Source organism: Lytechinus variegatus, chromosome 8, assembly GCF_018143015.1.
Source record: "Lytechinus variegatus isolate NC3 chromosome 8, Lvar_3.0, whole genome shotgun sequence".
Taxonomy (NCBI): domain Eukaryota; kingdom Metazoa; phylum Echinodermata; class Echinoidea; order Temnopleuroida; family Toxopneustidae; genus Lytechinus; species Lytechinus variegatus.
In genome coordinates, this window is record NC_054747.1 from 41,329,079 (window position 1) to 41,357,078 (window position 28,000).

Here is a 28,000-nt window from a genome sequence, read left to right on the forward strand (position 1 = left end):
CTAGGCATTAGACTAAATGACAGTCCAAGTAATGGTTAGGCCACTTTGTGGCAATGAGACCAAACTGATAATAGACCAAATGGATGAGACCAAGTCCAATGTGATAAGTTTAGAGAGGTAGAGGGAGTCCTAGTAATTTGGATTTAAGAATCAGTCTAATAAAATAATCCACATTTACAACTATTCTTTACCATGAAGTGTGTTCTGTATGGTTTTACTATCATCAAGAAACTGATATTTGTAAGATTACATTTCATGTATATTAGAATATCTAGGTGGCAAAGGTGCATTTGGGAGTCCTTTACACAAGCAATATACTAGTAATTTGTAATTGTATAAATTCTTAAAATTTTGCAAATGCAAATATTCAATGGTAAACTGTTTAAATATTGATCAACTAATGTTGAAAGTACAAAATTACCAAGTATTGATCAATGAAAAATTAATAAATACCTATTCTTACTTTTGATATATCCTATGTATTAAACACAAATTTCTTTCGATTGTATCAAGAAGTAATTAAGGAAAATTCACAATTTAATAGTGTAGGCATAATAATGGCACCACAAACTGTGTAAATTACAAACAACTGCCTGTCAATATTCAATATTATCAGCATTTCTAATGCTGTGCAGAAATGCAAGGAACAATAAACTTACTTTAATACAACTTTTCAGGAAACAAAGACCTTAAATTTTTGTAAACGAATTACAAAACAATGTTCAAGGGCAGTACTACCAATACTCTTGAATACAGCAGCTGTTCCACATGAACCACATACTGTATGACAATACTGTACAATGTTAATAAATACAACCAAGACAGTGCAATACAACCAATGTCTGTGAATGTACTGATTAGTCCACACGACTAACCATAACGTTTTCAAAACTTGGACTTGTGAACACACCAAGTACATACAAAATGGAGTACCCCAAGGAAGTGAACTGGACCAGTGTTATTCAAAATAGTGATTGGTACATACACTTTGTTTCAAGATTCATAAAACTTCATGTGCTTTGTGGAATGCTACCAAACGACATCTGGAATGACCAAAGGGAGTGTAATAAGACCAATGCTATTCTGCAACATACATGTGTGGTTATTCTAAATGGTAAAACCATACAATGCTTCAAGAAAAATAATATCACACTTGCACTTTGTAAACACACTTCATGGTAAATCATCATAACATAGATACATTTAATTTAAATACTGTTACAAATCCCCATTTTTATGTGAATGCTCAGCATGACTTTTTACTTCTTCTGTAGGGGCTTCTGTTGGTGCTGCCTCTTCTTGTGCTGTATCTGTCACCTCTGAAATAAAACAAATAATGTATAAAATTTACAAATCAAATTAGAATGTCTTTCCTTCCTTCAAGAGGCTATAAATGCTTTAATAACTGGGGCCTGTGTTTGTAAAACTTATTAACTCTGGTAGTATTTTATCAATATGGTTCCCTAAATTATAATGAAACTCATATTTTTTTATTAGTACCAAAGAGTATATCTTGACAGAAACTACCAACACTTCAAGGGGATTAACTTAACCCTAAAAAGAAATACATAAGGAAAAAATTGGCTTTCACCATTCTTATTTAAAGGTCAAGTCCATCCCAGAGAAATGTTGACTTGAATCAATAGAGAAAAATCAAACAAGCATAATGCTGAAAATTTGATCAAAATCGGATGTAAAATAAGAAAGTTATGACATTTTAAAGTTTCGCTTATTTTTCACAAAACAGTTATATGCACAACTCAGTGGCATGCAAATGAGAGAGTCGATGATGTCCATCACTCACTATTTCTTTTGGTTTTTATTGTTTAATTTATACAATAATTTTTTACCAATTTGACATCAAGGACCAACTTAACTTAAACCGTAAAATGTTATGACAATGGTAATGCCACAAGTTCAGGGAGGAATAAAACTTTGTTTCATGGGACAATGAGGAGAAAAATAGAATATTTCAAATTTCATATAATAAAATACAAAAGAAATAGTGAGTGAGTGATGTCATCAGCTTCTTCATCTGCATACCGACCAGGATGTGCATATAGCTGTTGTGTGCAATGAAGCAAAAATTTAGAATGTCATAACTTTCTTATTTTACATCCGACTTTGATGAAATTTTGGATTTTTCTTTTTTTATTTTGATCAACTTTTTGTTGGGGTGGACTTGTCCTTTAAGGAAACCTTTAAATTAGATTACAAAGATGACATCTGGAAAAAGAAGTAAATTTGAAGTGGCATTGGGTATTTAATATGCAAATGTTTTTGATGAATAAATTTGATAATTTATTCATAATCAATGAAAAATAATACTTTCTAAATTTGTTTATACTGGCTTGTAGTTCATGGGGTAAAGAACGTGCATGCCAAATTTTCGCGAGATCACATGAACAGTGGCCAAGATCAAAAGGCCCCCTCCCCCATCCTCAATACATCTCAAATAGCCCAGTCGTTTTAGGGTTAAAAGAGGGGCTTTTAACTTATAGAAAATAGAATGTATATGTACCTACTAAATCAAACCAAAAAAAAGTTTTATTTACAAATTTGGACTTTACTCTACCTTCTTCAGGTGCTTCTAATTGTAAAGGCTCTTCTGGTATTTGTTCTTCCTCCCCGGTGGGTGTGGCTTCAGTTGGCTCTTCTTGATCCTGCTCCTCACTCCCTTCCACATCTACTGCAGCAGGATCCTCATCCTGTGCATTATCAGTGGTCTCCTCTCCTTCTTCAGGGGGAGGGATAACAACTGTTGAAAGAGAAAGAAGAAAACATAACAATATATCAAACCTTTCCTTGATTGAACAGGGGGGGGGGTGCGAGGGCATGAAGCTGTTCAAAACTTATATTCAACTTTATAAACCATTGAAACATGTTCTTTGGTGCTTGATAAGATTTTTAATAACTTCCATCACCCAAATGTAAAAAATTGAGACTTATAATTTGTTGTTCTTGATCAAGGTTTAAGAAAATTCAGTCCCACTTTGTGAACAAAAATTTAGCAAAACAGACAAACTTGCAACTTTCCCACAAAGAGTAGATTAAGGAAGATGGTTCACGAAACCACAGGTCTAGCCTGAAATCGCGATCAATAAAATATGCCATATGATCTTTTGACCTTATCATCCTCATGAACACACATGTGGTATTACCAAAGGATCATATGTACAAAGTGTAAACACAATTGATGCAGAAATAAAGAAATGAGAGCAGACAGCACATTGAACAAAAACTTTAACATTTTTTAACAGACTAACGGACTAACAGACCAGCAGGAAAAGTGATTACTATGTCCAGGGGTGTGAGTGGTCACAAATAAAAAGATCTGAAAAAAGCTGAAGAGTATTGAAAAAATCTGAAATAGAAAGAGCTCCCATACTTTTTGTAAAGAGGGAAGTCACAACTAAGCTTAAATTAAGCTGAATATCAAAACAAAAATCTGAACTCTCACAGCCCTGTATGTCTCTACCGAACTTCCTTCAGGCAAGACAAAAAATAGATTATTTAAAAAAATGTAAGGGGGTTTGACAAGTTTGGAACTATAATTGCTACAACTTGCAAAAGTGGCTTAAAATGAAAGAGAAAAGAGCTAAAATGTACCTTTTTCTTTTTCTTCTGCTTCTTCATCACCACCATTATCTCCATTACTTTCATCTGTTTCTGTTGTATTTTTCTTTTTATCAGTCTTTTTCTTTGGCTTTGGCTTTGACTTCGGTGTTGACTTTGCCTTGCCTACGAGATATCTTACTTCCCGCTCAAGGCTTAGAAGTTTCTCCTCTAATTCTGAAACTATTAAAGCAGGTTTCTCTGTCAATGCAGTCCTTTCCTGCTCTTCCAACTTAGTGGTAAAAAAATTATTGGTTTCATTATAAGCTTTCTCTAGAAGACCAAATTCTGTTTCAGTGTAAAGTAAGTCCTCGCCAGTGACATTCTTGGCTACTATCATGAAGTGGTATGAAGCGTTGAGTGCTGATTTGGCGGCCTCAATGGCAGCGGGTCGTCGTCGCAGCTGATCTACTCGGTACTCAAGGTTCTTAAGCAATTTCTTCAGATCTTTAAGCTTGTCTTTGTATGCCTATATTGAAAGGAAGCAATTTTTTAGTATTTAATTTCGTTCCAGCAAAGTAACTAAAAGATTTTGAAATAAGAATTCTCTGTCATTGTATAGCACATTCATCTTATCATCTCTCATGCACTTGCAATGGACTTTCAAAATTGATGACGAAAATGGGACAACATCATATTGCCTCTGGCACTTATAATTGACAGATGGCTTAAAAAGAGGAAAAGAAATTAAGTACTCATAAATGCAACAAAGAATGGCAGACTACTAAATGATTCAAACAAACACCTGACAAAGAGCTGTCATGATGAAAGGAAGTAACCGTTTCCTTTCATTTCATATTTTGCCGCAAGTGACCATGAAAAACGATGTTGAAGCATTGTATTATTTTCTAAGCATGAAATTAATTACCTCATTTATAATTCATTGCCATTATGGAAACCTTGATTGTAATCATCATTTTGTTCATTATTTATGAAACAGGATGGAGTAGAAAATTCATGGGAGTTTTCAAATTCAGAAGTAGAGTCCCAGTAAGCTGGGGTTGGAGGCTACAGCAAATACAAAGTGAATATCATTCTCGTAAACAAAAGCAAGATAGTAACAAAGGTTGTTTATCCCAGCTGGGTGAAGTAACCAGGGTACATTCATAAATTAATTTTTTTTAAATTGCCAAAATCTGGAAAAAATTGTTAAACCTTTCATGCTATCATGGACATGAAGTAATTGAGGCATTGAGATGGTCCCCCCAACCTCACCCTTTAATTCCAATCTGCATACCTGTATGGGTATGTTGACCTCCCCACCACCCTCCTCTCACCCTTTAATTCCAATCCCCATACCTGAAATGTTATGTCGACCCCCCCCTCATTCATCCTTTAATTCCAATCTGCATACCTGTATGGGTGTATCAGGTTCTTGATCATACAGCCAATCCGATGCCTCGCTGAGTTTTGACCGAATATCTTCCCTCTTTTCCTCCGTAGAGCATTTCTCATAATCCTCATTATACAGCCTATCCTGGGCATCAAATATGAATGATTCCAGATTATTGAGGGCCTGCTCTCTCTCGACACGCTCCTCCTCTTTTCTTTGGAGTTCCTTTAATCTGTACAGGTGGTGGTGGATAAAAGTATGTCAGGATTTAGTGTTAGAAGTAATACATCATCATCATCTCTATCATTATCAGCATCATCAACATCATCACCCTCATCATCATCAAATTCTTCCTCATCAAATTCATCCTCATTAATATCATCATCATCACTATCATCATCCTCATCATCATCACTACCATCATCCTCATCATCATCACCATCATCATCACCACCATCATCATGATAATCATGATCATCATCATCATCATCATCATCACCCTCATCATCATCATCATCATCACTACCATCATCATAATTTTTCATTTTCAACAACACATTACATTTCTCATAGAATTTTCTTGAATATCTGGCATATCTGACTTAATTACAAAATGAATCATCAATTTTAGAATCAATCAACCTCCCTTCCCTCCTGTAAATGTCCCAAGTAGTCCAGCCTATTCTTAACTTTCTCAAACAACTAGCTTCATCATACCACTGTAAAAGAGAAAGACAGAACTTCCACAATGACAGTATTAATCCTCTATACCTTGTATCATCCTGAAGTGATTTCTCATTCATATGAAATGCTCTTTGATTACCATGGAAATGCTTTATACTAACTTGTTCCTGGATGCCTTCTTGCTGGCTCTAGTCGGCTCATTCAAGTCCAGGATCTGGATCTCAACAGTGATATTCTCCTTTTTGGTAACAATCTTAGGCTTGGTCTCCTTCTTCACATCTTCCTTTGGTGTTTCATCCTTTGATTCTTCTTTCTTCTCTCCATCCTTCTCTTCTTCATCCTTGGTACTTTCTTTCTCTCCTTCTTCCTCAGATTTCTGTTCATAAAAAGTACAGTACATGTATATAAGGTTTGTGGCATTCCTGAACCAAGTTCGATTTGTCATTTGAGATATTTTGGAATCAAAAGGGAAAGAAGCAAACTTTCATTCCCCCATGCTAAGCATGGCTAAGACATTTTGGCCTGTATTCTGATCTGAAGTAAGGTAGACCATGGTCTAACTCTGTGCTAAAATTATGGGGAGCAAAAAGTTCAAAGATTCTGTTTATATTGTACATTTCTTATGTCATCTATTTTGTTTCCTTTTACTTTCATAATGAAAAAAAAATACTTCAATTATTATTCTCAGACAATTATGAACAATTTGAGTATCAAATGAGTTAATAAATTGGTTGTGTACTGTTAAGGATTTGTGTCCCAATTGGCTCTCCATACTTAAACCACAATTTTAAACCAGGGTTTAATTTAAACCTTAGCTCAGAATACAGGCCTTGAGGTTTATATCACTTGGTGTGATCACATCATGTAATACTTTTATGGCTAAATCCACTTGGTCTTCCTCTTTTAATTTGGTCTATTGTATATGGGTTAAATAGTTGTAGGCAAACAAGGATTAGAGTATGTGGGATGAGACCAAATGGAAAGTAGACAGTGGATGTTGAAAATGATGAAAGAAAATCCATATTGTACTACTGAAATATTGACCAGGTGAAAATGTTCAATTTTCACTAGAGTACTGAAAGAGGAAAGTATTCTGAATAAAATCATTATACCTTCTCAGCATCATCATCTGATTTCTCCTCTTCCTTCCCATCATCCTCTGGTGTTTCCTGTTCCTGAGGGGGTTCATCAGAAGGCTCTTCCTCTGCACCGTTCTCCTCTTGCTGTTCAGGGGCTGTTCCATCCTCTGCCTGCTCTCCCTCTGGTGCTGTTTCATCTGATTTCTCTTCCTGTTGGGCACGGTAGTAAATGATTACAAAAGGCACAAATGAACATCATTTCCTTATAAAAAACATAAAGCCATCAGAGGATATGAAAACAAAGAAAATCAGCAATTTCAAGTGTCTAAAAGCATAAATAGCATACATAAGCATTCAACCATCCATGTACACTTATTCCATAGATGCAGAGTGCCAAACCTGAATAATCTTGCAGACACTGAAGGGAAAAATATGTTTTATATTATCTTTACTTGGTACGATTTATTATATAAAAAAACAAATGAAATAAAAAGATAATAAAAAAAAACAAGGAAAAATGAATCAATTTAATTTAAAAATCCATAATGTGGGAGCAGCGCGGTGTAGCGATTTACATTCTCCCCATGCAATCAAAGGGTCGTGTGTTTCAGTGTTTCAGTGTGTTTGCCAGACTCAACCTAGGGTACCTAGTAGGATGCAAAAGCCTACAAGTATGTAGTATGCCTAGAAATTGAGTCTTGGAACTCTTGTTTGAATGCTCTTCAGGATCCGATTACCGGAGTTATAATAACTACAATTTTTATTTTAAGCACACAAAGTGTAACAATCACTATACAAATGTAATTATAATTATTTAAGTATGATGACTATGAAATATTTAGCTTGTAAAGACAATGATAAAAAGCACTAGTCAAAACCAAAGCCCTATGACAAGAAGAAGCTATTTACCTCCTCTGCATCTTTGTCTCCTTCTCCTTGTTCTTCCGTCTCTGTCTGGGTATCATCATCATCTCCATCAGTAGTAGACCCTCCAGAGAAGAAACGACTGATCGTACTTCCCAATTCTTAAAAAAAAAAAATATAAACAATACGAATAGAAGCATTACATCAGAGAAATTACTAACTAGAAATGTGACGTGTCCAAAGGACACAGATACCCCCGCTTAACACGATCAGAAATTCATTTAATATGATTGAAACTTAGCCCGTATTTAGGTGTCATCTACCTACACACCCGAATTTTTGTAATCTGTTGAATATTTCATAAGTTATCATGTGGAAACCATCTCGCATATATTTAATGAGCTTTGACCTTTGACCTGTGAACTGCGAATTCAAACCTAGCCTGTATGTTGGTGTCATCTACCTACACACTCAAATTTTGTTTCATCTGTTGATATTTCATAAGTTATCATGCGTAAACCGACTCGCATATTTAATGAGCTGTGACCTTTGACCTGCAGACTCCAAATTCAAACTTAGCCTGTATTTTGGTGTCACCAACCTACACAACAAAGATTTTTTAAATCCATTAATATTTTTTTAGTTATTAAGCAGAAACCAAGGGGGGGGTGGACGGAAGGATGGACGGACAGGGGCAATGCTTAATTATTACTACTCCAGACTTCATCTGCAGGGGCATAAAAATCACACAACTTTGATGATGATGATGATGGTGTTGGTGGTGATGATGATATTGGTGATGATGATGGTAATGATGATGACAGCGATGGCGATGACCATGATAGTGATAAAGATTATGATGATGATGGTGATGATGATGGTGATGATGATGATGATAGCGATGGTGATGACCATGATAGTAGTGATAATAAAGATGATGATGATTGCAGTGGTTAATATCAAACTCTCATTTCAAATAATTCCCTTACTTGCTAAGGTAGACTGTTCTTCTGTTTCATCTGTCACATTCTTCATTGTTTCAAATACTGATTCCACCTGTGAAAAAAAATTACATATTCAACCTCAAATTACTGTAAGCTTTCTTCATCTTATTTGAATGTCACACAAATTCTATTGTATTGGAATTACCTGGCAACTTTTACCCATATTTCTGATAGTATATCCTTAGAAACTTATATTGGAACTGAAAATTTCAATTTCTTTTTCTTTTATCATGCATGTAAGCAGAAGTATGGAACCAAAAATGCTGGGCATTCTTTATATTCATTTCATTTTTTTTTGGGGGGGGGCAGGGGAGGAGGGTGATGGCATTTGTTTTATTTGTCTTGGCTGATCAGACTTGGTAAGCTAGATTTAGAATCAAACATATTGAGATTCATGCTAACTTGTATCATCATCGTGACCAAGATTCCTAGGGAATATCAATTTGCAAGGAACATCTACAAAATCCATTCTGTGTTTATGGTGGATAAGTTTATGTTGGCTAATCCTTGATCCTAGTTTATAACTAAGTCCCATTGCAAAAAAGGAGAAAACCTGTAACTTGTAGCTTCTTTCAGTGTAATGAAGTGGTCCATCTGCCAACCCCAATCAGTTATTCATTTCACTGTTTTCCCTCCCAGGCATAGGTGATGCCAAATAGATAATTATAATACACTAACAATATTACACACAATGTTTAGATCCAACTGCACTATTCATGTACGAGTATATAGGGAACCTTTGTATAACTGCAAATCCCAATTGAACCCAATCAGTTATATCGTGAGGACAGACCATGGGTCATTGTAATTCAGTTGACCTTTCCCTTTAAAGGCAAAGATAACACTAGGACGTAATCAAGGCTGAGACTACAGATATGTCATTGCTATTACGCTAAATGAAAGCAATGTATCGTATGCATATGACTACAAATATTGGCTGCAGAGTAAGTACCCGCTACATACTCCCTGTCTTGCTTTTTAATTTTTGTTTTCTTTTTATTGACTACATGTTATGGGTTTATTGTATGTCTTGTGTTAGTTGCTTTCATTTTATCGATGACAATGTGAGTTAATTGTAAAACAAAAAAATATTGCCACCAGACACCCACTGTTCCTAGTCTTCCACATCAGACGTTTCGCAGAACATCATCACATGAAAAAAAAAAGCAAAGATAATAGCTGCAGCCTCAACATAGATTACAGGCTAAGGTGAACCCAAACAAAGAATACTAATATATAATTTATAATCTTACCGTATCTAAATGGAAGATTCCACTCTCATCAATCCTAAAATGAGCTTTGATTCCTTTGTTTTCTGAGTCAGAATTCTTATCAATCGCTTCTTTCACTCCTTTAAGATTGACCTCAAGTAACTTGTGAGCTCCAAATGCACTGAAAGATAAGTCAAGATACTGATTAGGTAGATTTAAACTTATCATTGGTTTGTCATATGTTGCATGTAGTTTACGAAAATATCAGAATACTAAAGGACACAGAAATTAAAAACGGGGAATATTACCCTATTGACTGACACCACTTTATAGAATCTACCACATCAATATAGTTATCCTTCAACATGAAATCAATTAGTTATTTACTGAGCAACAGACAATTATCAATAGTTCAACGCAATTAGATGAGTTTATGTCACTCAATTCAGTGGGGCTCAACCAGGGTAAAAAACAATACTTGTCAACAGGTATTTATGAAACCTCTGTTTATTCAATACTAATTTCATTCAGAAACTGAGGGCTATCTTATTTAACTCTGGGTTAAGGCCCATTCTACTGAACAGAGACCCTTGAAACAACACTGAAAGATTGAAAATTGGCAAGCTCTATCGGCAGTCTCCAAGATCACTGAAATTTGTGGTCACCAAAGACCCCTGAAAGACTGATGGATTGTACATGTCTTGCTGAACTTAAGACATTCAATCAAAATATATTGCCATGTAATCTTGCAAGTTTTTCAAATAAAACAAATCTATTAATAACAAAATCTGTGCATCACAATTCTTTTAGGGCATACACATTCATATTATCTCTGAAGTTATTTGAATCAGGCACAAAAAATCTAATATTGGGGGGGAGGGCTACTTTTCACAGCCCACTGCTTAAATCTGCAATATTGAATAAGCTTTAACATTGCTGTAAATGGGGATTTTCAAGGGATCCTTCTGCATTTCGAGGGCTGTGTTGAGCACTCTTTTTTTTTTGGGGGGGAAGGGGGTTTAAGATTGTTCCAAGCCCCTGTTTAATTTATTTACTATTTTTCAACAGGTCAAAATAAAATGAAATCAAAATAGAAAAATCCAACTTTCACTTACTCCAAATCATCCTCATTCATGACCCTTTCAAGGTCACCATAGTTGACCTTAATACCAAAGTCATTAAAATGTTTATTAAAGGTCATGACCTTCTTCTGAGGGTAAGGATTAGAGATTCCGAACAATGTCCTCTTGACGCTACGGGTCACCTCACGACCGTCATCATCAACAATGTCACGCTCAAACTCAACCTGAAGAAAGAAGAAAGTATGCACCGCTTTAGAAACATTGTATTATGCGCTACATAAATGTTGTATATTATTATTAACAAAGATCACAACAAAATCACTGCTTTAAGCCATGCTAAGTGGTAATGTTTTGTTATAAGTTTGCCATTATCATATATTTTGACAGTTGTTGTATCAATTCTCATTTTTTTCTTCAAAGTATGAACTCCTCCTAAATGAAGAGTAATTACAGACCCCCCCACCTATCTATTATTATTTCAATTTTTGGAATTATGTAATCTCCCTAGTGCTCTCTCTGTCACTCCTTTATTTCCTCTTAAACCCCCCCCCCCACTCATCTATTTCCATCAATGTTTCTTTTTTCCTACTTTAAATTACACATATTGTGAGACATCCCTGAGGAAATTGCTGTAAAAACAATCACATTATTAAAATACCATGGCAACGCTTCTCTCACCTGAATGGGGAATACATTAGCATCCTTGATGAGGAACTTCTTCACTTTGAAACCTTTGCTAAGATGAGCAGCATGGTAGACTGCCCCGAGCGCCGCCGCTTCATCAGCATTGATACTCTTACCAAGCTCCTTCCTATAGCATACAAATAGTGCACATAAAGCTTGTTCATGCAGGGCCAAATACTGAACAATGTGCAAGAAGAACCAATGAATATACCGCACAGAGGTACACAGAACCGAGTGCGGTATATCCATTTGGCGAGTCAAGCACAGAGTTAATTTTTTAGGTACTCTATGCACAAGAATGAGTGCATTGTTGTTTTATACACCACCCCCATGTTGCTAAGTTGCCACAAATTTGATCTAAGTTCTAGATAATTCTAGATAATTCCAGAACTCGCGCTATCCTGCACTCTGACGTCAGGATGCAGGATAGTGCATTTAGTATGACATCAGAGAGCAGGATAGTGTGTTTTGGATGCAATAGTGCAATTCAATGAATTTTATCATGTGATCCGATTTGGACCAATCAGATTACAGAACATTCTTGGGAGTTGTATAATATAATAATATGATAATATACTCTACTGAGCTTCGGTTGCTCCTATTGCTTATACTACGCACTAAAAATGATGATCTACTTGAATGCTTCCCTACACAGATGTGTCTTCAATAATGTTTTAAAAGCAGGTACAGATTGGGCCATTCTAATTCTAAGATGAAGTTGGTTCCATAGTATAAGATAATTAATAATCAAAACTTACTGGCCCATATTCTGAACTTGAGTTGAAATAAATTCCTGGTCTAAAGATGTGGTTTAAATTATGAATAGCCATCTGTGACAAACCTCTCTAACTCTACGTGTTAAATTTATGGTTTATATTCAATTGGTCTAATGTCAATTTGTCCAATTACCAACTTGTCTACTATCATTTAGACAATCATCAGTTCAGCCATTTCATACCATTTGGTATAGTTGGACTAAATGTGAATTGAGTATGAGTATTGCTGAATTATTATATATTTACTATCTCTGTATAATTATATTGTATTTCTCTGATCATGTGAATGCAGAAAGCAAATCAAAATCAAAATAAAAATTCCCATGAAAACATTCAATAATCGGCCATACACTACTGATAATTTATAGATGCTGATTGTTATTACTTACTTTCCTGTTACTTTCAACAGCGTTTCCTGAACTTTTGGAATTCTTGTTCCACCGCCAACCAAGATAACCTGATCAATCTCATCCTAAACAAAAAAAATATATATATATATATATATATATATATATTAGAGGTGTTACAGCTCATTAGGTAGGTAACCCATAAGGTCAGGGGTTCAAATCTCACAATAGTGCTCACTTCCTTAGAAAAGGCGTTTATCTATATTTGCCACTCTCTACCATGTGAAGTAAATGGGTACCTGGTTGGAAGAAATTCTTTGAATGCTGAAGCACCCTTTCAGGGTAGCCATGCTAGGGGTAATAGTAAGCAGCTCTTAAAAACATTGTATTAAGCATTACATGTATATAAATGTTGCATATAATTATCATGTAACCAATACAAACTTGTTTTAATAGGGCTCCCTATTGCTAGCCACAACTGCTTTGAAAACTCTGTCTTATTGAAAAGAAAATGGAATGAAATTGAAAACAATACTAAAAGATAAACTAAGGGGGGACATACTTATTCAACACCAACTAAATAAGCCATGTTTATATAGCAGTTTTTATTCTTAATACATGTAGTTACATATATAATTCCACATTATAGATACAAAACAATGTTAATAAAAACTGTTTTTTGTACTCTACTGACAATGACAAGAAGTTGAATTATGATTATAATCCTGTTTTTTTATGAGGCTCATTTACTAATAGTGAAATTCAAAAACTCAAATCAGTCTCAGTTTGTATAAACCTTGTGCATTTACGTCAATGTGCCATCATCTCAACAGGCTGATGCCATCGTCTTGCATGTATGGGTGATCTACAACTGGTGCATCTCCAACAACTCAATTTACACATATTCCTATATCCTCTAAGGGAGGGCGCTATGAGAATAGGACATCATATGCATGTGATCTACAAACACTGTATATGAATACATACCATAATCATTTCTGATGATTTCAATGCCCTCTCCACTGGTCCACCAACCCTCTCAAAAAGGTCAGAGGTCATTTCTTCAAGCTCCGCCCTGGTCACATGACCCTTGAAGTCCTTGTCGTCAAGGAGACCTTCAATCTGATAGGGAAAAGGTTGAAGTTCAAAGGTTAGAACGATATGGCTGGGATTCTTTTAATTCTGATATCTCTACTTGGTATGCTGCAATGATTCCCTTCTTAGCTTGTACTAAAAAAGGGTTGCCACATAATAACTATATAGTCTGAATATCATCATAATCATCATCATCATCATCACCACCACCACTACCACCATCATCATCATCATAACCCTCATTGTCATCCCCCTCTCCCCCAACCTCCCCCTCCTCCTTTTTCCCCTCCCCCCATGTCTCCGCTACTCCTTCCCTTCCTTATCAACATCCCTATTGCCACCAATTCCAACATCATCATTTCCATACCTGAGCAGTGATATCATTGTTGGCACTTAAAACTTTCTTCACCCTCTTAGCTTCCTTGAGCAGTTTGGCCATAGCTCTATTAGACGTCTCCACCTTGTTAGCTGTCTTTCCTTGCTTGTTGAACATTTCAGCAAGGTGTTTCTGAAGTCTGATCTCCCATTCCAAACCACCAAGGGTACGATCAAACCTGATAACAACATATTGACATAGAAAGATCAGTATTAGGTTTGACATAATGCTAGTACAGACTACATGACATTCAATCTGTGCATGATGATTCCAATAACTAAACACTGATTCAATACTAGAGCACCACCCATTAAGTACGGCAGGCTTCCAGTCAGCTTCAACACTGGGTCTTTCAACACCTGTTATGACTGCATTGTACTTTCCTCTAAAGTGGCTGCGACAAAGACTACTGAATTGAACTACTGAAAAGAAAGAGTTGCTTTTTTTGCTTAGCCACGAGTTAGTGATACGCTCGACGTGTCGTCGGGTTTCCTTTCGATTTCTTTAAAATTTACCAGAGTTATGCAGTAAAAAGGTATGTTGAAATCGTTTATGATATTTTGGATAGTTATAGTGTCTGTATGATTGAAGAATAAGACAAAATTGTATTCTATGATGCTTTTTGAAGGGTTTTTATAGATCGATCTGTCAAGAAATTGTTTGATTCTCCCGCACTCCCGCAGAAGTTTGGCTGTTCACTCTGCGGATTCTAATTCCAGTTTTATCTTAGTTTTTGGTGGAGAATAATTGCTCTGAGTTGTGAGAAATGCTAATTATTGAACAGTAATGAGTATGATGAGCTATGATATGAATTTTGAGGGAAAATTGAGTTAAATACTATTTTAAGGCATGGGAAAAATATTTTTTGTATGGCGGGGCTGCCATAAGTGATAGATACACAACCTACGCAGAAAATTGGGTGCAGATTGATATTCTGTCATCTGTAAAAGTGATCTGCCGCTTAATTTATGCTTGGATTCGCGGAGTTGTAAATGATTGGAAATAGTTCAGGTCGTTATGAACCTCTGGGATTTTGGGGGGGATTAATTTCATACTTGAAGTAAGATTGCCCAGGAGTTTTTAATGATTCTGAATTAGTAGTTGTTTGGTATGAAAAGTTATTGCAATTTTGATATTAAGTGGTTATGCAAGAATGGAAAATGTCACATCATTTCAGGAAAAAACTATATGAAAACTTGATAGCTTATTGTAAACAAATGTAGGTTATTTAGCTTTGGTTTTTGCAAACTATACTTCTTATTTTTTCCTTTGTCTTGTTTTTATTTTCTGCAGGAATCATCACACAGTTGTTGAATTTTTATTGCTATTGCTACTTCGTTGAAACAGAGAGTTGAAACTAGAAATTAAACAACACAAGAACTTATGAACAGTTTCCACTCATCTTTATTATTTCAACAACGTGTTATACATCACTAATTCGGGACAACACCTTTAAAGTTTCATGTAATTCATATAATACAGTAATAAATTAGAATAATAGACCAACTTACCCAACTCCTTTGATGGCTAGCTGTGGATTAGTTTCTTGTATACCTTTCTCCTTAGTCTTAACCAGCTGATAACTAACGATGGTAGCTGTAGTGCTGCCCGCTCCCATGTCATAGAATAGAATGTTCTGGGGTGTGGAGTTGAAGTCGCTACGCCGGAAAGCGCCATAGTTCAGAGCAACTGTAGAGGAGGTAAATTTTCATTTTTTAAATGTGTTTCTAGGAAGTTCTACATGTAATCAGTATAACCTACTCCCTTCGTTGGTCTATTTATTTATTCCACTTTTAAAAACAAATATACATAACAAACATATAACATAATGTATCAAGATCAAAATTAACTATCTAACATAAGTATTTAACACAGGGTACACTTGCTTGTAGAAAATATAAGTTGTTACTCTGAGCGAAAAATGTGGAACGGTTCTGTCAATTTTCCACACACACTGTAAACCTCTTGTTGGAATGCCCCAGGGAGTTGAGATAGTGCATACATTGTGTGCAGGGAGCAAATATCCGAAAACAAGGGTAATTTACATCAGATATTCAATACAAGCTTAAGAGATTTAGATTCTGACACACTAATTTATTGATCAAATTTGCCCTCCATTGGCAGTACATACCCAAAGATAAACTGAATATGAATAAAAATCAGCATTAAACTTGTTTGACTTTTTATTTAATCAAATAAACTTTTCCTAGGGGTGGACATGGTCTTCCACATTGAATAAATGATGTTAACTGTTTTTTAATAATATTTGCTCTGAATTGATACTGACTGATAATCACTACAACATATGTTGGTGTAATATACAAGAAGATTCTCTTAAATGAAGGTAAGAAAGAAAAATACTTATTAAAATTGTTGAATTTACTGTGCAAATGTGCAGGATTGCAACTAGTGCCTTTGCAACATTAGCATGTAAACGATTGATTTACCTGCAGTATTGTCATTCATTAACTGGAGTACCCTAAGACCAGCTAGTTCAGCAGCGTACAGAACAGCTCTCCTCTCTGCTTGGTTGAAGAATGCAGGTACTGTGATCACTGCATCTTTGATAATTTGCTCTGTCATGGAAGAATACATCAAATTGTTTTATTACCATTTTTCGTCTGATTTTCCTTGATATTGACTGGCTGAGAACCAAAGTTCCTATGGTACTTGTCAGATAAAATCACCCAAACAATGCTCTACATGTAATTTGGATAATTTTCTTTTGCAATTGTGAATCAATTAGTTGAGCAATATTGAACTGCTTTTATTTGGGGAGGCTTATGGTTACAGTGGGAAATTTATAAAGTTAAGAAAGAGAATTTCAACATTGAACTTGAAATACACAAGTATGACATTTCCCCCAAAAGGTGGCTGATTTAGATTTAAGCAAAATACTGATCCCAAACAGACAATTGAAAATCAAAGATAGAAAGTATTTTACTTTATAAAAATACTGGGTAAACTACATAAAGTTCTAGCTGAGGTATCAATTCAATACCGGCCAAGTCCTATTTTAATCTTGGAGCTCTGCCGATCAATTCAATACCGGCCAAGTCCTATTTTAATCTTGGAGCTCTGCCGATCAATTCAATACCGGCCAAGTCCTATTTTAATCTTGGAGCTCTGCCGATCAATTCAATACCGGCCAAGTCCTATTTTAATCTTGGAGCTCTGCCGATCAATTCAATACCGGCCAAGTCCTATTTTAATCTTGGAGCTCTGCCGATCAATTCAATACCGGCCAAGTCCTATTTTAATCTTGGAGCTCTGCCCATCAATTCAATACCGGCCAAGTCCTATTTTAATCTTGGAACTCTGCCGATCAGTTCAATACCGGCCAAGTCCTATTTTAATCTTGGAGCTCTGCCGATCAGTTCAATACCGGCCAAGTCCTATTTTAATCTTGGAGCTCTGCCGATCAGTTCAATACCGGCCAAGTCCTATTTTAATCTTGGAGCTCTGCCGATCAATTCAATACCGGCCAAGTCCTATTTTAATCTTGGAGCTCTGCCGATCAATTCAATAACGGCCAAGTCCTATTTTAATCTTGGAGCTCTGCCGATCAATTCAATACCGGCCAAGTCCTATTTTAATCTTGGAGCTCTGCCGATCAATTCAATACCGGCCAAGTCCTATTTTAATCTTGGAGCTCTGCCGATCAATTCAATACCGGCCAAGTCCTATTTTAATCTTGGAGCTCTGATGATCAATTCAATACCGGCCAAGTCCTATTTTAATATTGGAGCCTGCCGATCAATTCAATACCGGCCAAGTCCTATTTTAATCTTGGAGTTCTGCCGATCAATTCAATACCGGCCAAGTCCTATTTTAATCTTGGAGCTCTGATGATCAATTCAATAACGGCCAAGTCCTATTTTAATCTTGGAGCTCTGCCGATCAATTCAATACTGGCCAAGTCCTATTTTAATCTTGGAGCTCTGCCGATCAATTCAATACTGGCCAAGTCCTATTTTAATCTTGGAGCTCTGCCGATCAATTCAATACCGGCCAAGTCCTATTTTAATCTTGGAGCTCTGCCGATCAATTCAATACCGGCCAAGTCCTATTTTAATCTTGGAGCTCTGCCGATCAATTCAATACCGGCCAAGTCCTATTTTAATCTTGGAGCTCTGCCGATCAGCCCAACATTGCCAACACCAGAAGATTAACAATGAAAATAAAATCACCAATTGTTTACCTGCAAATCCTTCAGCACTTTGTCTTGATTTATTAAGAGCAATGGCAAGAAGCTCCTCTGGATGAAAGATGACATCATCACTGTGCTTAAAGTACACAGTGCCTAAAACAAGGGAGAAAAATTATACAATGTAACATTAAGTACTAGGTAAAAACATTTAGTCACATGACATACATGTAGCACAACAAATTGCTTGTTAATCTTGTTGAAAATCCTACAACAATAATACAAGATGACAAAAGAAAGTATAACATAATGGTATTTCAACCCCATCTTGATGCATGTAACAAAATGTCAGCAACATAGAACATCTTTATAAACAAAGTATTTCATGACATGAATGTCATAACATATTACATCACCATTAGCTTGGAAAAAAGACACACACAATATAGTATATATATATCAAATGGATCGATACTGTTTGTACATATTATCACACAACTATCCATAAATAGACCAGGAGGGGGGGGGTTCACAAAGATTTAAGTATGACTTAGAGTCGCACTTAAATGTCTAGTTGCGTGCATTATAAAAGGCTTGACCGCAATGGTCAGATCGTGTCATGAGGATGCTCACTTCTGCCTATTGATTAATAAGATCGTGCATTGCATCACGTCAACATTTAAGTGCGACTTAAGTCATACTTAAATCTGTGTGAAACACTCCCCTGGTCAAATATCAAAATTACTTACCTCTGTCTTCATCTTCTCCCAGTTCATAGAATGGAAATCTCTTCTGATGTAACTTTACTAGAGGGTTCTCTATAGATTTAGCCAAGAGATCTTGGAGGTAGTAATAGTTACTTTTAGGATACCTTACTCCCTGTATTGACAAAATCAACAAATGTACATTTTTATTATGTGTTTAGAAAACTTTATGTTGCATAATCCTGAGGATCATTATCTATGATGATAATAATATATATGATTTATAATGCACAAATTAACATGAACATGTACTTTCCTACTATGCAGAGTGCTAAATTAGCTACAAAAGAAAGATGAAAAAATACAGTACTGAAAATAAAAAATTAAAAAACAGATATTTAAAAAAAAATAAAGGATATGGTAGCATTGCTAACATGTAGGCACATCTTCAGGTATTGTTCTTATTCAAGATCCAAACTTATTGTCAAATCTCAGTCTTCATTTGACAGTTTACTTTTGAGTTTATATATGATCCCTACTGCCATCAATATTGTTAACAACACAATCACCACCAGCATAGCCATCCAGCTTCTTCTCCTAATTGCCATTTAACAAACCACTAACATTTTATTTCATTAGTCATCATCATCGTCATCATCACCACCATCATCATCATCATCATCATCATCATCATCATCATCACCACCACCACAACCATCATCATCACCTTCATCAACATCATCATCACCACAACTTCACAACCTGAACCACCATCGATATCATTATCATATCCCCACGACTGCACTGCAAGCTAACCACCATCTACCTGTACATACAAGTCAAACCATTATTACTTTTATCACTGTCAAAAAAATGATCATCTAAAATCATCACCATGGAAGACAAAATAACCTGATTTGCTAGCAATCATGAAGTACATGTATAAACCAACACATCCCTTCCTCCATATTAAGATAATCTAAACATATTCTGAAAATCATCAAGCCATGGCAGACTGCAACAATGAATCATAATCTGTTATTATGGAGTGCATGCCTCAGGCAGGAGATGCTGAACTATTGCTCTCATCAAATTACCCATGAAAACAGCCACTCAGTCTCTTACAGAAGCTTTAAAGTACCTGTATTGGCAAGAAGATGGCTAGAAATTCAGTCCTGCCCACCAACTTAAAAGCCTTAATAATATGTCAACAAGGTGATTTTACCTCGCCAAGATGACTCATAAAAAAGTAAATTACTGACATGTTGATGCTACCAATATGTAATCTTGCCATGACAACATGTTCATATGATTTTATTTAAAAGTAGACTTGTTGAGATAATGAATCCTATCATGTCGACATCTCTTTTTATTAAAGTCAACAGGTCTCACAAGATAAAATATCTCACCATGTCAAAACAATAAGGAATTTAATTTAACTATAACGCATCTAACCATTTCAACATAATTCTTAAGGCATTACATGTAAATTGGCAAGGCAAGATAACCTGTCAATTTTATATAATGCTACTAAGTTGACATCTAGCAAGATAAAATATCTTGTCATCTCTTCAATTAGATGGCACTTTAAATCTTCAACGTTCTCGGCAATGACACTACCACTGAATTATAAAGATGACTAGTAGAAGCATTGCATGTTTAATTCATTAGGTTTGTGATGTTTGCTACCAACAGGGGAAATAAATTCACTTTAAAAGCAAAATACACACTGATTTATAAATGTCTCCACATTGCATGTCATACTTGATAGGACAATACTGTATACTACATAAGGACTATAAAATCTTTCAAACTGTTTTCTATCTTGCTAGCATGCAGCATAAAATATTAACCACAATTGTATAAATTACATGTTACAGTACAGCTTGGATGAATCTTTCCTCCCATTATTTGCCCCTTATTTCATTTCTTATGAAAACATTCAAGTAGACTGTGGGATGGACAAGGAAAATGTCTCTAGTTTTTCATTTCCGTGGGGCGGCAAATACAACCACGGTTCTTGGACATGATAATATGTAAAATATTATGAGTGAATACATGCACAATGTTGCCATCGGTAAATTTTGCTCCTGACCTCAAAATTAAAATAATAATATGCAAAATCGTACTATTGATTCGACTGGAAATTCCGCCATTCACCCCGTGTGTTAAGGACTTCCGTGAACGCGCGCAAGCGTGCACAATGCATGTAACCTCGTTCGCGTTTTATTTTTTTTTATTTGCTGTACATGGTATACGTTATATACAGAATATACGATGGCGGATAAGATGTCGTCGTCTTCGTCGTGTTTTGACAGCGAAAATGACGATTTATCACTAGCAAATATATGCTACATGCACGTCTTACCCAAGGAAAGAGGGCCAGTAAATTCCTTTCAAGTAAAGAGCTAGAACAAATTTAAGCCTTTGCTGCATTTGTTGATGTAGACTACCTGGGACTTCAGAATAAAAATAGCTATTCGTGCAGCAGAGAAGTTTGCGATTGACTTGCATGCAACCCGGCCCATCCCAGGGAGCAGTGGCTTAACAGTGCAGGGGGGGCAAGCTATCCCCCCTGGCGGAGTTCACCGGGAACTTAAAGGGGAAAAAAGAAAAGGGGGAGAATGAAAGGGGAAAAAAGAAAAGGGGGAGAATGAAAGGGAAAGGGGAAAAAGAGGAACTGGAAAAGGAAAGAAAGAAGAACAGATAGATTGTCATAAAAAGGTGATTTTATTTTTTTTTAAAATAAGCATGCAAAATCATAAACAAAATCTTGTTTACCGTGGCGTACAGACCAAGAAAAAAAAGGAAAAGGAAAGAGAGAAGGGTGAAAAATATGTTATCTTCTTTAACATTATGTCAAAATCTGAAATTTGATTTTTGTAATAAAAATGTATAATTTTTTGCTCACTCGCATTGTTTTTTTTACCCGATACACCATATCGCCCCTCAAAATGTTGCCTCATGACACCATTGCCTGCCTCCCCCCCCCCTTTTGAGAAGCAAAATACTAAAATTTGTAATGTAAATATGCCATTAAAACAAAGGTGTGCCCCCTCTTTTGAAATTGAAGACCCTTTTTTTCGTGTACGAAATATACTTCATTTGTGGGTGAAAACCTTTATTTTTATTTGCTTGTCAATTGGTTGAAAAACTTTTGGGGGGGGGGGGGCTGGTCGAAACTTTCCTCTGAAAAATTAGCCCCCTTTTGGAAAATCATGGATTTTTTGGCTCTTGCCCCTCCTGCATGGCCACCGACCCGTTACGCTCCTGCCCAGCCCGACCAGCATTGCAGCAAGATCCAAATGGATCAAACTAACGTTATAGATGTAACGCGTTACATCTTGCTCAGAGCCAGGTCAAACATCGTTCGTATCACCAGCATTCCAGCAATCAAGCTATCGAAGGTGAAAAAGATACAGAGGATGATTTTGAGATGGTGATCTTTGTTATAGCGATCTTTGTCCATGCCAAAATTGTTTCACTTTGTGCTTTTGCATTTCATTCTCTGCAAAAGTGAAGCAGTACAAGCTTTGATGATTTTTGTATAGGTCTAGATTTCTTAATTGAATCGATACATAATGTGACTCATGTCATGACTTACTTCACCACCACATTTACAAGCCTATGAATAGAAGACGAAGTAAGTCATGAGGCACATTATTCATCGACTCAATTAAGAAATCTAGATGTAGACCTATACAAAAATCATCAAAGTTTGCACCGCTTCACTTTTGCAGAGAGTGAAATGCAAGAGCACAAAGTGAAAACAAATTACCTTCGATCGCTTGATTGCTCAATGCTGGTGATATACGAACGATGTTTGACCTGGCTCTGGGCAAGATGTAAACGCGGTAGGCCTACATCGAACATCTACATGTATATTTATTTTGATCCATTCGGATCTTGCTGAAATGCTGGTCGGACGTCGGGCTGGTCTCCCGGGGCCGGGCTGCATGCAAGTCAATCGCAAACTTCTCTGCTGCACGAATAGCTATTTTTATTCTGAAGTCCCAGGTAGTCTACATCAACGAATGCAGCAAAGGCTTAAATTTGTTCTAGCTCTTTACTTGAAAGGAATTTACTGGCCCTCTTTCCTTGGGTAAGACGTGCATGTAGCATATATTTGCTAGTGATAAATCGTCATTTTCACTGTCAAAACACGACGAAGACGACGACATCTTATCCGCCATCGTACATTCTGTATTATAACGTATATCATGTACAGCGAATAAAAAAAAATAAAACGTGAACGAGGTTACATGCATTGTGCACGCTTGCGCGCGTTCACGGAAGTCCTTAACACACGGGGTGAATGGCGGAATTTCCAGTCGAATCAATGGTACGATTTTGCATATTATTATTTTAATTTTGAGGTCAGGAGCAAAATTTACCGATGGCGACATTGTGCATGTATTCACTCATAATATTTTACATATTATCATGTCCAAGAACCGTGGTTGTATTTGCCGCCCCACGGAAAGTCACAATTTTAGCGACCATCCCACAGTCTAAAGAAATTCTTACTGCAAAGCTTGGAAGGGCATAGATGTATTTGATATGTACTTAATTTACATTTTGAAATTCCATTTTGAAATTCCACTATGAAATTTCTGTTCTTTTATCATACTTTATTCATTTCCCAAACTTTTTTTTATAAGAAAAACACAGCACAAAGTATTCTGATTGTGTTACAACAAATATTACACACATTGTAGATAGTAACTTGTGGACCATATCCATCCTGATCTAAAGAAATTGATTTTAAGAGCTTTCCTATTTAACTTTTTAAAATCAGGTAGAATTTTCACTTACCACAGATAATGCTGGGTCTCCGTAAAGCGTCTCATCATCCCTAATAGCGATTGTAACAGGTGTTTTCCTCCGGCTCTCTCTGTTCAAAGATAAAACCAACAAAGGTTTGAGACAAAGTTATTACAGGACTGTGATGAGGCTACTTTTCCTCATGAACATTAAATAGTTAAGTTCTGAAGGCCTGGTCACACCCCCAGAACTTTTCTCCAGCATTCCTAAAGTGATGAACAAAATCATCACTGCTTGTTTACTGTTCACCACAGTTTAACAGAAGTTGCCTCTGTTCAGGGCAAGCCGTATAAGCTAGGCCACTGCTGATGGTCCCTCCTACCACTCCGAAAGTTTTGAGCTGCAAAAATATTGCGAGAAATGAGGAGTGGGCAATTATCCGTTCCGGCAAAAGTTCACCACCTCTCCAACAATGCCCAGTCAAAGTTTGGAACCACTAGACGCAAGTTAGTTGACGCTTGGGTCAGCTAGGCTCACGCAGAAATCTTGAAAGCTGGACGATCTCTGCTTGGCCAGCTTTGCACGGGCGGTGATGAAACGTTGCACAAACTCTGATGGAGCGATTGTAAGCGTTTTACGAGCGGACACAGGATGCTGGAATGATGTCAGGCATTGAAGCAGAGATCCATTGCGGTGCTGAAATTAGGTTTGGTGTTGGTATGGAGGTGTCGGAACGGGACCAAAATTTGGCTATAAATACAGGGAGAAATGCATTCCTCTTTCATGACAAATCTGATGTAATGAATCATTGAATTTAATTGAAATAGACAATTCATAAAAATATATAGCATGATAACTGATTCAAAATATGAGTCCAAAATAAATTCTTATAAGCTGCTCTGATTGCAAAACATTTTTAAATTCAGGGAAAGTTATCTTTGACCAGGTTATATTACTTCATAGAGACATCATTCAGATGTAAAATTTAATATCATTATCATCATTATTTTTATTGATACTTACTTGTTGAGTACAATTTCCATAGGTATTCCTGGTTTGACCACAGCCACTTTGATCCATTCACTTCCAAGATCAATAGACATCACTGCCAGACCATTGGTCAGCTGAGGATGACTGACCATTAGGGCCAGAGTGACCATAGATACTAGTCCAATCATGCTGGACAACTGCATTATTCTGCAAGAGAAAGAAATGGTTTATGGTTTTATTTTCATCTGTTAGAAAAAAAAAACATGAATGAAAGACATCACTGCTAAACCACTGGTCAGTTGTGGATGGCAGACCAGTAAGGCCAGAGTGACCATAGATACCAATACGTCAATTCATGCTGCACAGAGACATAGATCTTACTCAAAAATAAAAATTGATCTTGTAGACTTTACTGCCAGACCATTGGCCAGCTGACAATGACTGACCAGTAGGGCTTGACCAGTCCAGTCTTGCTACAGACAACTTCATAACTCTGCAAGAGATAGAAATTTGTTCAGGTTTTAATTTTCATCGGAAAAAACAACAGTGCCCGAGAAAGAAGAAATATGTTCCCTTAGTCTCTTTTTTCATTTCCATCATGGATAAATTTTCCACAAGGAGGAATACAATGATCAATATTTTAGCATTTCCATATGCCCATTCTGTTTTTCTTTATTTAAGACGATTGTTATTCCACTACTGGAGTATGGTCAGCCTGCATATGGCATCTACACACGAAAACACTTTCAAGTAAAATAGAGAAAGTACAGAGACAGGCAACACGTGTCATTTTGAAACAAAGGCGCCAACAAATGACATACGGAAATAGACTGAGAGTTTTAGGCTGGCAATCTCTCGACTCAAGAAGAAAATTCTGTTTGATGTCCTATGTTGTAAAGTCTTTGTTTGGGATTATTGATTGCAACACTGTGAAACGTTTCATTGCTGTAAATGCCAGACATGTCGACACTGTAAGGTTCGTTCACCTCCGGGCCAGGACTCAGCGACTACATTGCTCTACAATCAACTCATTTCCCCGCTATTGGGAAGAGTTGCCCGAGTTCCTGCGCTCGGGAGTGGCCGTAACCGCTCTGTCGACGTGGCTGGCACAGCTAAAGAATTATTTTAGCACTGTGTAATTTGGTACGATTTTTTCTTACCTGTTTTTTTTTAATATTCACCTTATAAGTAGGTCTACCAGTAATATATAGGCCTACAGATTAGTGGCTGAATTTCTAATTTAATTTAGATGTTTATTCTTCACTTAATACATATTATAGCTACATATTAATTTATAACTAATTCATTTACAATATTGTTAGGAAGTTTCAGGTTTTTCTTAAGTTAAACTGATCTTAACATTTCGTATGATTTTAATATTTTAAATTAATGTATATGTTTATAACCACTGGAAGTGGGGCAGAAGGCGTATTGCCACAGTTATTCAGTTAACTATTTCTACCCCTGGCAATCCAGTGGTTAATTTCTATCATTTGTTCATTCTTTGATATCTGAATTGCATGTATTCTTTATGTTCTCTTCATTTTGCCAAATAAATATTTAATAATAATGCCCGTTTATTAAAATTTGCCTTTTTTTGTGACAAAATTTTGTTAAAATTGACTATCATACCGTTTTGTTGAAGCCTGTTATCGATTTTAAACATTTCTCAATGATGCAAAATAAGCCTCCATGAAAAACACGACCATTCCAAACACAGTGCTTTTCTTATTTTATTTCTAAGTAATTTGAAATGAAACTATTAAAAAATTTGCATTTTTCATCCTTAATCCATCATCTTAAGAACCAATCCATTGATTGAATTCAAAGTTATTTTCCATTAAAAACAAAAGAAAGGAATTACACATGAAATAATTGGTTTCTATCCTTTTTTCATGATAAAGAACTTGGAATTATGAACCAGTGGACGTGGGTAATGTTTTTAAGATCACTTTGGGATTTCTTTCTCAAAATATTTGTGAGAAATGGAGATATTTGCCCCTGCAGAGTCATCACCATTTAAGTGGGTCCATGATCTGGAGCTCCTTGAAATAAATCAACTGATGAAAATGATGAAATCAATATTGGCATCATAAAATATCAAAATAGGGTCGATTGTTATATGAAAGGAATAAATTGCAGGGCTCAACATTATAAGCAGATGGGGCAACCAAAAATGAGAGACGGGCAGCCGAATTCTGTAAAATCCCACAATTGGTGGACTGGTTCGGCTACTAAAGTCTTGATGGATTGTAATGTTTTCTATTGCTTTACTTTAGCCTAGGGCCACCAAATTTGCTTTAATTGCGGACCACCAATTCCAAAATATGAAATTGATGATTTTGGTGGAAGGCAAGTCCAACTCCAAGGCAATGTCCTCTCAAATTCATTTTGATTTCATGTACAAATGATTTTCATTAGGCTTAGATTGTAGCCAAAGTCAAGACTCAAGTTCATCTTTCCAATCCCTTTTCCAGAATCAGAAAAGCAAATAATGTTAACTTAAAATATGCAAAGTTATGCAAGAACGGGTGAACTTTAGCCTAAACTCCTCATTTGCATAATGTTAAAAAAACACCATACGTATGGGACGATTAGGTACAGATTTTCATTAAAAAATAAGCAGGATGGGGGGGTCGGGTGTCCGGACACTACATTTTTGAAGCCTTCCTTTTTGTCTTTGGATTACACTTAAAATATGAATTCAACATGTTCAATACTATAAGTTAAAATCATCTTCTATTTTGTTCTCTATAATATTTTCTAACATTTTGTACTAAAAATTGATGAAACTTTGCTTGTATTTTTTTCCAAATGAATTTCTAAAATTGATCGTCCGGACACACAACCTGTCCGGACACACAACAACTGGGTATACTTTTTAACTAAGACTTTCAATTCGAGCACACACAAAAATGAGACAATCCATTATGCACAAGATAAACTCTGGGTACAAAAGAATGAACGTATGGGACTGATCCCCACAGATTGCAAGATTCAATTAAACTCAACACACACATAATCCCACCAACATATTCCATCATACTCACATCAGATCTCTTAAATCAGGCTTTATTCACTTACCCTGAAATCTATTCCTTGATTCAAGTAAATTCAAATGATCTATTCGCATCAAAGTTGTCTATTCCTGAATTGCCGGCGCCTCTCTTTCGCTCTCTTCTCTAACACATGTTAGATGAACGTGTACAAAAAGGTCATTGAGTGACCTCTACGTATTGCAAAGT

The 28,000-nt window shown here is 36.1% G+C and overlaps 1 protein-coding gene across 1 annotated transcript; it reads right to left on the reverse strand.

The window, feature by feature from the left end:
• Positions 1-505: 505 nt before the first annotated feature.
• Positions 506-27,997, reverse strand: LOC121420514 (hypoxia up-regulated protein 1-like). The gene is made up of 21 exons (XM_041615180.1): positions 27,840-27,997; positions 24,789-24,962; positions 23,817-23,895; positions 19,047-19,176; positions 18,352-18,453; positions 16,598-16,726; positions 15,662-15,839; positions 14,142-14,328; positions 13,667-13,801; positions 12,722-12,804; positions 11,551-11,683; positions 10,906-11,096; positions 9,833-9,971; positions 8,565-8,631; positions 7,621-7,736; positions 6,745-6,921; positions 5,794-6,008; positions 4,970-5,180; positions 3,610-4,084; positions 2,576-2,758; positions 506-1,319 (listed from the first exon to the last, which is right to left on the reverse strand). The coding sequence occupies exons 2-21, from the start codon at positions 24,956-24,958 to the stop codon at positions 1,219-1,221; spliced, it is 3,201 nt and encodes a 1,066-aa protein (XP_041471114.1). The 5' UTR covers positions 24,959-24,962; positions 27,840-27,997; the 3' UTR covers positions 506-1,218.
• Positions 27,998-28,000: the final 3 nt, after the last annotated feature.

Bases quoted from the DNA above. Each gene is read 5' to 3' on its own strand.
- LOC121420514 (XM_041615180.1), bottom strand. From the start codon at position 24,958: ATGCAGTTGTCCAGCATGATTGGACTAGTATCTATGGTCACTCTGGCC. The intron at 11,684-12,721 runs GTAAGTAATAAC...TGTATGCTATAG, and splicing joins CTGTTGAAAGTAACAGGAAA to GAAGGAGCTTGGTAAGAGTA. The intron at 4,085-4,969 runs GTATGCAGATTG...CTTTCAATATAG, and splicing joins AACCTGATACACCCATACAG to GCATACAAAGACAAGCTTAA.